The sequence below is a fragment of the Dendropsophus ebraccatus genome, chromosome 6 (assembly GCF_027789765.1).
Source record: "Dendropsophus ebraccatus isolate aDenEbr1 chromosome 6, aDenEbr1.pat, whole genome shotgun sequence".
Lineage (NCBI taxonomy): Eukaryota > Metazoa > Chordata > Amphibia > Anura > Hylidae > Dendropsophus > Dendropsophus ebraccatus.
The window spans coordinates 38,289,981-38,302,142 of NC_091459.1; the positions used below are offsets into that span (position 1 = coordinate 38,289,981).

The 12,162-nt window shown below is 42.6% G+C and overlaps 1 protein-coding gene across 6 annotated transcripts in view; it reads left to right on the forward strand.

Annotated features, from left to right (window-relative positions):
* Nucleotides 1-12,162, forward strand: part of FIG4 (FIG4 phosphoinositide 5-phosphatase) — a 160,078-nt gene that overhangs the window by 106,568 nt on the left and 41,348 nt on the right. The window contains exon 21 of one of the 6 annotated variants that reach the window (XM_069974833.1): nt 3,436-3,728. The exons of the other annotated variants lie outside the window; for them this stretch is intronic. Within the exon in view, the coding sequence (XP_069830934.1) occupies nt 3,436-3,598 (163 nt within the window). The 3' untranslated portion in view covers nt 3,599-3,728. Of the gene's footprint in view, nt 1-3,435; nt 3,729-12,162 lie in introns of those variants that run through there. 6 annotated transcript variants of the gene reach the window in all.

Consider the following 12,162-nt stretch of genomic DNA (forward strand, 5'->3'; position numbering starts at 1 on the left):
ACCTAGAGGTGTGATCTTGATATCATCTATAACTATCACCTGCCTTCTCTACAGACACCTTAGCTATTTCTTTCTCTTACCTGAGACTGAATATCTTTTTCTTACCTGAGTTACCCACATCCTTTTAGTGTAACGTAAGTCCCTCCTGGCACCTGGGGCGTCCCCTCTTATCAGCAGGCAGGGCTATATAGGGGCTACATATGCACCATATGAACCCTCATCTATGTTTATTTACGCACTCATTTGCTTTGTGTAAATTGTCACGTAGTGTGTAATATCACTATTGTTTTTGTTTACAATAAATATAAGCTATAAAACATTACAGCAAATCCACCACAGTCCCTTGATTGTAACCAGGGGCATAGCTATAGGGGTTGCAGAGGGCTGCAGAAGGTGGATGCATTGCCCAGTTGGGGCAGCACTTATCATGGTGTGCACCAAGGTAGGTAAGCACAGGGGGTGGGTTCAGATTAGGTCTTTACTTCTACCCTGACATATGTGTATTATGTGTGTAATTAACCTTGGGCAGCCACATTCTTGCAGGTCTTCATCCTAGAAATGGCTGCTTGCCCTATATAAAGGATTGTCATATCAAATTGCTATATTCTGGAGAACAGAATTATGTGCAAGATACATTTTCTGGTTTCAACTTAGACTTCTTTATATATCTATATCATAAAAATCAAAGTCTGTCTGTCTGTCTGTCCTCTATAGACTTCCAAACGCCTGAACCGTTTGACCCCAAATTTGGCCCACAGATACATTGGGTGCCCGGGAAGGTTATTGCGAAGTTCCTGTCCCCGCCAGATGTACAGGAGGGGAGGGGGAGGGGAAAGAGAGGCGCCCCATAGAGATGAATGGGAAAATCTCACTGCAAACACAGGTGATATAATTAGCTGCAGCAGACACGGCAGTTGGAGCCTTAGCAACCAATAGGATTACTGCTTTCATTTTCACAGGGAGCAATGGTTGCTAGGGAAGCTGCCTCACAACATCCACAGTAATAACTGGTAGACCCCCTACTCCATCTATACAGTACATGTATATACAGGACCTCCTACTCCATCTATACAGTACATGTATATACAGGACCCCCTACTCCATCTATACAGTACATGTATATACAGGACCCCCTACTACATCTATACAGTACATGTATATACAGGGCCCCCTACTCCATCTATACAGTACATGTATATACAGGACCCCCTACTCCATCTATACACTACATGTATATACAGGACCCCCTACTCCATCTATACAGAACATGTATATACAGGACCCCCTACTCCATCTATACAGAACATGTATATACAGGACCCCCTACTCCATCTATACAGTACATGTATATACAGGGCCCCCTACTCCATCCATACAGTACATGTATATACAGGGCACAACAGATATACCAAACTGTGACTGGGTAACACTGCTACACCAGACCTGACCAATACCGCCATACTGTGCTGGATAACACTGTCATACCAGACCTGACCAATACCGCCATACTGTGACTGGATAACACTGCCAGACCTGACCAATACCGCCATACTGTGACTGGATAACACCGCCACACCAGACCTGACCAATACCGCCATACTGTGACTGGATAACACTGCCACACCAGACCTGACCAATACCGCCATACTGTGACTGGATAACACTGCCACACCAGACCTGACCAATACCGCCATACTGTGACTGGATAATACTGCCACACCAGACCTGACCAATACCGCCATACTGTGACTGGATAACACTGTCATATAAGACCTGACCAATACCGCCATACTGTGACTGGATAACACTGCCATACCAGACCTGACCAATACCGCCATACTGTGCTGGATAACACTGTCATACCAGACCTGACCAATACCGCCATACTGTGTGTGACTGGATAACACTGCCATACCAGACCTGACCAATACCGGCAAACTGTGACTGGGTAACACTGCCACACCAGTCCTGACCAATACCACCATACTGTGACTGGATAACACCATCATATCAGACCTGACCGAAACTGCCATACTGTGACTGGATAACATTGCTATACCAGACCTGACCAATACCACCATACCGTGACTGGATAACACCGCCACACCAGACCTGACCAATACCGCCATACTGTGACTGGATAACACCCCCATACCAGACATGACCAATACCGACACTCTGTGACTGAATAACACTGCCATACGGGTAAATACAACCCTGCAGGTATACAGGACACTACAGGTATACAGGACCCCAAAACTATACACTACAAGTGCACGGGACCTCCACAAAACTATATACTACAGGTATACAGGACCCCAAACTTTACACTACAGGTATACAGGACCCCAAAACTATATACTACAGGTATACAGGACCTCCACCAACTATATACTTCAGGTATACAGGACCTCCACCAACTATATACTACAGGTATACAGAACCCCAAACTATACACTACAGGTATACAGGACCCCAAAACTATACACTACAGGTATACAGGAACTCCACCAACTATATACTACAGGTATATAGGACCCCAAACTATACACTACAGGTATACAGGACCTCAAAACCATACACTACAGGTATACAGGACCTACACCAACTCTATAATACAGGTATACAGCACCTTCACCAACTCTATACTACAAGTATACAGGACCCCAAATATACTATAGGTATACAGGAACTCCACCAGCTATATACTACAGGTATATCGGACCCCAAACTATACACTACAGGTATACAGGACCTCCACCAACTCTATACTATAGTTATACAGGACCCTCAAACTATTTACTACAGGTATACAGGACCCCCGAACTATATACTACAGGTATACAAAACCTCCACCAATTATACACTACAGGTATCCAGGACCCTCAAACTATAAACTACAGGTATACAAAACCTCCACCAACTATACATTACAGGTATACAGCACCAACTATATACTACAGGTATACAGGACCCCCGAACTATACAGTACAGGTATACAGGACCTTCACCAACTGTACACTGCAGGTATACAGGACCTCCCTCAACTATACACTATAGGTATACAGCCCCCCCAACTATGCACTACAGATATGCGAGACCCCTAAAAACTATACATTGTGGGTATACAGAACCCCTCCAACTATGCACTACAGGTATACACTAATTCCACTGATTAACTCAGATGAAACAATACCTTTAGCTTGGCCTCCTGGGCACCTTAGAACAAATCTAATTAACACACTGACACTTTATACCCGGGCATCGCCGGGTACATTTTCTAGTATATATATTCGGTGCCACTTTTTACTGAACTTTGTATTGCAGATGTAAATTGTTGGTAATATTAAGCACCCATTTGGAATGTTAATTGTGAGACCATGTGCCCTGTTCCCATAGGACTGATTAAAATCAATGTTCACTCCTTTATTACAGACTTATTGCAACGTGCTGTCGGATCTGTGCCATAAAACAAAGCCAGTTACTAAATGCACTGCTTTTGAAGGACACTGTTATTAGGAGGCATGGCAGGCTGATTCACTCATTAACACAGCGGAGCTGTTTATGTTGTTTATATAAATCCAAGCGAAGAAGATAAATGACACAAGTGGACAATGGGGCATGTGCAGAACCAGGTGTTCTTGGAAGAAGCTATGTTGATTCAATTAGTTAAGGAGTTCTTTATTTGCAGCTGCAGTAGTCGGCTCTTGATACAATATTAGCAAGTACCAATATACAATATTTAATACAAATTAATAGAAAAGAATTTGTCATTTGTCAAAATGTATTTCTGTGCTTACTTCACTGGTTGGGCCTTATAATATAATATATAATTTTTATTTAAATAGCGCCAACAGATTCTGCAGCACTTTACAATTCTGGGGGTACACACATAGACATAAATCAGACATTACAGAGGTATACATATAATTATCCTTACACGAGGAGTAAGGGCCCTTCTCGCATGCATCAGCTTACAGACTAATAGGAGGGGGTTTAAGACAAAATGGCAGAGGGGAAAAGTGCTTCATTGTTACTATGGTCCAGCCATCTTTATAAATAAGGCAGTGCAGGTAGAGGTGGGCGAACAAGTCGCCAACCAATGCCTTCATGCTACAGGTCTAAGTGCTTAATTGTCTGGCGTGTGTGTTTAACACAACTAAAGGTGTGCAAATGCAAATACATGCATCTAAACTCTGGCACCTTGTGTACTCTAATGTGGCTGGGACTTGCATTCTGCAGATTGTTGTGCTCATTAAAATTATGAGTAGAGCCCCACACAGTTGCGAGAATGAAGGTGTTGCTGCACCCTATTGAGCTCCAGCTTGGCTTAGCTCTGCAGTCTATTGATGTTAGCCTAGTTGAAAGATACATAAATGACGAGTGGTGACAACAATTAAGGCCTTATTTACATGTTCTGTATATACGAGCAACAGCTGCCATGCTGTGTCAGTACAGTATTTCAAAAATTCTGCTGAAAACTGAGCTGCAAAACCACACCTAAACTGAGGACAGGAGAGGTGCTGTTTATGCAAGAAAGAGGCCATGTTTTCTTAAGCCTGGACATCCACTTTTAAGTGAATTTCTTGTTTTTAAAACTGAATGGTATCTTCTTTATGTATATGTTGGCTATAGGATTTAACAATATCTTCTTACTATTAGTTACTCCTTGGCGAGTATTAGACGGCTTAAGCTGCTTTGTAAATGAGCTCTGACAGAGCCTATTACGTTTCCAAGTCATGCAGGGATGGCTTCATGAACAATTGCTCGATCATTCTTGTGGTCCTTTGCTGGGCCCTATAGGATGCTTGTCACCTGTACATCCCCTACTACATGGGGAGATGCAGCTGGATTATTTTTTGACAGATCAAAATGACCCTATCCGCTAGCAAACAGCTTGTTCATTGGCTAATTGTTGGCCGTTTTGCACTATAAACCTCTTTGGCCGCCCTGTATAGTAGGGTCCTTGGGATTCAAGATTATACAGTGGTTTGCAATAAATTAGAATATCAACAAATAATTTTTTTTTTTCAGTATTTCAATCCAAAAAGTCACCTCATATATTTAATAGTCATTACACACAGAGTGAACTTTTTCAAGTCACGTTATTTCTGTTAAAGTTGATGATTATGGATTACAGCCAAGAAAAATCCAAACGTCAGTATTTCAGAAAACTTGAATAATTAACCCAAAACACCTGCAGTGGCTTCCTAAGTGTTAAAAAAGGTCCCTTATGGTGCGTTTACACGAATCGATAATTGGCCCGATTGTACAATTAACGGTGTCGGAGTAACGATTTTTTTTTTCATAACGATCAGCGTTTAGACTGTACGATATATCGTATGGAAAAATCGTTTTGCGATTGCGCGCCCGCAGCCCGGCCTCCCGCTCATCCGCAGCCCCCTGCGCCGGCTCGATCGCTGCCCCCGCCGCTCTCATCGCCGCCCCCGCCGCTCTCATCGCCGCCCCCCGCCACTCATCGCAGCCGCCGCCGCTCTCATCGCCACCCGCCGCCGCTCCGGTCGCCCGCCCCCCCCACCGCTGCCGCTCCAATCGCCACCCCCGCCGCCGCTTCGGTCGCCCGGTGCTGCCGTGCATTAATTGGCTGAAGAGGGGAGCCGGGAATTTCAAACGGCTCCTCTTCAGCCCATCAGTGCTGAAGAGGAGCACTGATTGGCTGAAGAGGAGCCGTTTGAAATTCCCGGCTCACCTCTTCAGCCAATCAGTGCACTGAATAGCGGAGTCGGGGATGGCTGAAGACCTGCTGCGCGGAGCAGGTAATGTATGACCGTGGGCCGGCGGGGGGCGATCGGGGCGGCGACGGCGGGGGGGGGGGGGGGTGGCGATCAGAGCGGCAGGGGTAGCGATCGGAGCGGCGGGTGGTGATCAGATCGGCGGGGGTAGCGATCGGAGCGGCCGGGGGGGGGGGGCGACCGGAGCGGCGGGTGGTGATCAGAGCGGCGGCGATGAGAGCGGCTGGGGTGGCGATCGAGCCGGCGCAGGGGGCTGCGGATGAGCGGGGGGCCGGGCAGCGGGACTATCGCGCGACGACTGTTTACACGGAACGATCGGCGAATTTTTTGCGAACGACGATTTGATGACATGTTGAAAGATCAAAACGGACGATTGCTCGTTCGTCGTTTGATCGTTCGCTGCTTTTACACGTACGATTATCGTTCGATTTCGAATTCGCCCGATAATCGTTACGTGTAAACACACCATTAGTCTGGTTCAGTATTCAACACAATCATGTGGAAGACTGCTGACTTAACAGATGTCCAGAAGGCAGTCATACACACACTCCACAAGGAGGGTAAGCCACAAAAGTTCATTGCTAAAGAAGCTGGCTGTTCTCAGAGTGCTGTATCAAAGCATATTAATGGAAAGTTGAGTGGAAGGAAAAAGTGTGGTAGAAAAAGGTGCACAAGCAACCGGAAGAGCAGCAGTCTTAACAGGATTGTAATGAAAATGCCATTCAAAAATTTGGGAGAGATTCACAAAGAGTGGACTGCTGCTGGAGTCAGTGCTTCAAAAGCCACCACATACAGACGTCTGCAGGACATGGGCTACAAGTGTTGCATTGCATGTGTCAAGCCACTCCTGACCAATAAACAACACCAGAAGCGTCTTATCTGGGCCAAGGAAAAGAAGAACTGGACTGTTGATCAGTGGTCCAAGGTGCTGATTTCAGATGAAAGAAAATTTTGCATTTCATTTGGAAATCAAGGTCACAGGGTCTGGAGGAAAAGTCAAGAGGCACACAATCCAAGCTGCTTGAGGTCTAGTGTGTAGTTACCACAATCAGTAATGGTTTGGGGAGCCATGTCATCTGCTGGTGTAGCTTCACTGTGTTTCATAGACACCAAAGTCAATGCTGCAGTCTACCAGGAAATTTTAGAGCACTTCATGCTTCCCTGTGCTGAAAAGATTTTTGGAGATGGAGTTTTCATCTTCCAGCAGGATTTGGCACCTGTCCACACTGCCAAAAGTACCAATACCTGGTTTACTAACCACAGCATCAGTGTGCTTGATTGACCAGCAAACTCGCCAGACCTTAACCCCATAGAGAATTTATGGGGTATTGTCAAGAGGAAGATGAAAGACACCAGAGCCAACAATGCAGATGAGCTGAAGGCCGCTATTAAAGCAACCTGGGCTTCAATAACACCTCTGCAGTGCCATCAGCTGATCGCCTCCATGCCACGCCGCATTGATGCCGTCATTGATGCCGTCATTCATGCACAAGATGCCCTGACCAAGTATTGAGGACATTTACTCTACAGACTTTTCATTTGGTCAACATTTCTGTGTTAAAAACATTTTTTTTTTCAGTTAATTTTATATTATAATCTAATTTTCTGAAATACTGACTTTTGGGTTTTTCTCTGTATGTATTGACTCTATAGAATATATGAGGTCACTTTTTGAATTGAATTACTGAAAAAATAGTTTTTGTTGATATTCTAATTTATTGCAAACCACTGTATTCACTGTTTTAGTTAAAAAAGCGGAAAACTTTTTGTGTACATGAAGCTGTAAGATAAATATTTTGTTGATATCATAAAGGGAACCTGTCATCACTTGTTACCTGCCACACGAATGATCGGGCGGTCCATAAACGTTTTATCCCTCTTCACCAGCATTGATTGATAGATCTATCCACGTTTGGGTATAGGGGGGAAATCTGTAATACAAGGCCAGCAGGGCAGACGGAAGCCATTGGCGACCACCCTAATGACTCAAGTAGCATGAAATTGATGGTTCCCAGGCACAGATTGTGTTCATTAAAGATGAACGAACCCGAGCGTGCAGCATTTGATTACCGCTGGCTAAAGAAGTTGGATGAAGCCCTAAGGCTGCCTAGTAATCCTGGATATGGATGTAACCAGGTTTTCCAAGCAGCCTAAGGGCTGTATCCAACTTCTTCAGCCAGCGGTAGTCAAATGCTGCACGCTCAGGTTTGCTTATCTCTAGTCTTCATACAAATTAGCTTTTTATCTTTTTCATACCAATGATAATTGACTTGAGAGAGAAGTGCTCCCACACATACTACACTGCAGGCCAGTGACCTCAGAAAGCTTCTACCTTTTCTTCCACCCTCCTCCCTCTCTCGTTTCTCTCTGTTTCCAAGGCAAACTTTTTAGCATATATGTTGATGTGATTTATACTAATCTTTATCATCCATGTAGCTAGTTCATCTTTCGAATGATTACAGAATACTGTTTTCCTTTGCAATACATGTACATTTTACCATTTGAGAATGTTATTTAGCAGGTATATTAACCCTTTTTTGATGGAGCACCATATTGTGCAATGTGTGCCTGTTAGTGATATAGAGGAATAGTGGCTTGAACAATTTCAAATGAAATAATGTATGTACTAATAATCCTCATATCACCTATTTACTCCAAAGTCCTGCATCAATTACATTATGACTTTTTACACCTAGTGTGTGGAGAGCTTGTGTTTAGTTTATCGTGGACTATAGCTCCTTTATCTTCAGTGAAAATTCTTTGTGTTATCCAGCGCTACAAAAACATGGCCTCTTTTGCACCATACTTCTCCAGATCAGGTGTGGCTTGCAATTAAGCTCCATTTACTTCAATGGAACTGAGTCTCAAAACGCCACCCAGACCGGAGACAATAATTGGGTCAAAAAGTGGCCATGTTTTTGTAGCGCTGGATAACCCCTTTAAGAAGTGAAGGGCCATGAATTTGTCGTTGAATAATCTAGAAAATCTAATGATACAGCATTTAATTCCAGTACCAAACTATATGATCATAAAGAAACCCTAGAGAGAAAACAATGCTGCTTTTTCCACATCACTACTGATAAACATGCATGGAACATTATTATGGTGATAAAATCAGTTGTTTTATTTTGTTAAAGGTTTAAGCTATACAGTAATTGTTAACACTTTAAATTTAGGTTAAGGCTATGTTCCCAAACAGTATTTTACTCAGTATTTTGGTCAGTATTTTGCAAACAAAACCAGGATTGGATTGAAAGCACAGAAAGGATCTGTTCACACACTGTTGAAATTGAGTGGATGGCCCTCATTTAACAGCAAATAACGGCGGTTATTTCAAAACAACGGCCATTGTTTTAAAATAGCGGCAGTTATTTGCTATTAAATGGCGGCCATCCACTCAATTTGAACAGTGTGTGAACATAGCCTTTCTGTGTATTCAATCTACTCCCGTTTTTGGTTGCAAAATACTTAGTAAAAATGCTGATATAGCAAGTGAGGACAACTAAGATTAAACCTGAGATTTAAAGATTACCTGTAACTTCTAAATTAACATTAGATGTGATTTTTTTTTAACCATGCTTTTAATCAAAGCTATACTTAAAGCAACTCTGTACCCACAATCTGACCCCCCAAACCACTTGTACCGTCAGATAGCGGCTTTTAATCCAAGATCTGTCCTGCGGTCCGTTTGACAGGTGATGCAGTTATTGTCATAAAAAATAATTTTAAAATTGCAGCTCCGTGCCCTACGGGCGTATCTGTGCCCTAACTTTGCACCACCCCTCCATCCCTCCTCCCCGCCCTCTTCATCATTAGGAATGCCACTGGTCTTAATGATCCAGCCCATGTGCTGTGGTAACACAGGTGGGGAATAATAGACAATCTGCCTGAAGCATTCCTAATGATGAGGAGGGTGGGGAGGAGGGACGGAGGGGTGGTTCAAAGTTAGGGCACAGATACGCCCGTAGGGCACGGAGCTGCAATTTTAAAATTAATTTTTTATGACAATAACTGCATCACCTGCCGAACGGACCGCAGGACAGATCTTGGATTAAAAGCAGCTATCTGAAGGTACAAGCGGTTTGGGGGGTCAGATTGTGGGTACAGAGTCTCTTTAATTATCCAAGTCTAGTCCCCTGAAGGCAGCTTTTTAGTCTTGTGCTGGTTGAAAAAAAGATACTAAACACAGGAAGTCCTGGCCAGTACAGAGTCACAGCTCAATGCGTCTATCAATCACATGACTGTCTTCTCTGTGAGCACGGGTGACTGGGACTTCCTACAATTAGCCTCTTTTTTTCAACCAGCACAAGACTAAAAAGCTGCCTTCAGGAGACTGGACCTGGATTTCTGGTAAGTATAGTTTTGTTTTGTTTATGACAACACTTTAGTTGACTGTCTGCATAGGTGGATTATCAGTTTGTTTTTTTTAGAGTAAATAAGTATTGTGTATGTGATAGTGATATATAACTTCTTATCTGTTTATTGGCTCAATTTTTTTCTTTGACATACAGTATATTCTGTCAATCAAAGCATGCTGTTGTATTTCTAAGAAAGTGATTACATCGAGCTGTGTCGGACAGTATATATTTTGGGGGGCTCTTTCCAAGACACGATATGAGAAAGTGCTAAGACACATATTCTCATGACTTAATGTTGCTTTGCCTGAACTCGGGTCTGTCTTTTTTTGTCACTTGAAAGTCTTTAGTTTATACAAAACCTAGTGGATATATATTACAATATGTTGTATATTCCAAAGCCTTGTTTGTATATCTATAATTTGTTTTGGCTTTCACATGATAAATAAGAGCATGGCTATTTTGCTTACATGTAATTATAGAGCGCTAGATTATTCCACAGAAATGGTGTTCTTTACTTGGAATTTAAGCTTTCACAATCAGTTGTGCTTATTTGATTTTCTATCACAAGAAGGGCTTGAACAATCTGTTTTTTATTGCAAAAAGAAGCTTTTTATATTGAATTGTGTTTCCTTAGAGCACATTATGTATAAAACGGAGTATTCTCATAGGCATCATGTCACAGTGGTAGTCATTTGTTTTATAAAAAATAAAATAAGTAAAAAAGGAAAATATTGTTAAAGAGATTCTCCAGTCGTCTCCAAGGGACCCTGTTTGCAAATCTTACAACTTGAGTGTCTGTAAATTTTGACGTGTTTGCAGCATTGCTTCTCCGAGTCTTCTCTCCATTGACATAAATGGGAGTTACAGACTAGTCAGAAATTAAAATGAACACTTTTGCACAGGATAATGAGATAATGTAAATTATCTGCTACATGATTTTTTAATCAGAACAATTGCAGATTCTCTACCATTGGCCTCGGGCAGTCTAGACTGTTCTCAGATACACTCTGTAGCTGTAGCCTTTTCCTATTAACCCCATAAAGACGAAAAATGCATTACCATGTGCTTGACTAACATCTTCATAATCACATTACATTTTCACATTTACTGTGCAGTCATTTCAGGTAAGCTCTTTTTTTTGACATAACCCATAAAAGATTTAGTTACTGTGGAAAATAGTCTTCTAGATCAGTGATTGCCCTTGGATAGCATATAGCAAAATGAGACCGACAGTGTCCATGTGAAATAACTGAACAGGAATAAAGACTGCGTTCGACCGCTTAGTTGACAAATGAGACAAATGAGAATAGAGGAAGTTTTCAGAAAGTTTCGCTAGTCAGGACGTGTTCAGCCTGCAGCTAAATGGTTTCCTAAGACCTTTGAAATGATCATAAGCATTAACAGTGAGTGCAGCACAAATCTATTGATGCCAGCAATAGGGCCCATTTCTGCTTGCATTTTATGATGTGAAGCCAAGAGCTGGTCTGTTTAGAGGGGATTTGAGGACATGTTGCTTTGCAAGAGCTTTTGCTCTGTAAATTCAGATTGTAATGTACAAGGACGAGTTAAAATGCAACAGCATATTTAAAGGGATTTTGCTGTCAGGAACACTTAACCCCTCCCACATGCTTTAGCAAAAAAAAAAAAAAAAAAGATTGTTTTTAATGTGAGGTTAAAAATTACTTTTAAAAGGGAACTGTCAGCAAGTTAGATCCGTCTAACCTGCTGATAGTTCCCTTTTAAAGTCTTCTTTAACCTCACATTAAAAACAACCAATCATCACAGATTGCCCCCCCCCAAAAAAAACAAAAAAACAATCATGTCCCTATTACAGAGGATACGCCGAGGAGGAAGGTATGTGTCTTACCTTCCTCCTTTGCACCATTTCAGTGCAGTTAGTTGTTTGCTTCACAGTCCAGTGAGACTGCTAGGAGCACTGGAGCACCCATTAGGAGCACTGCCCGCCCCCATAGCGCTGATCCACCTTCTTAATAACAAATGGAGGGGGCTGGCTGAGGGTGGACATTGCTCCTTATGGGTGCCCCAGTACT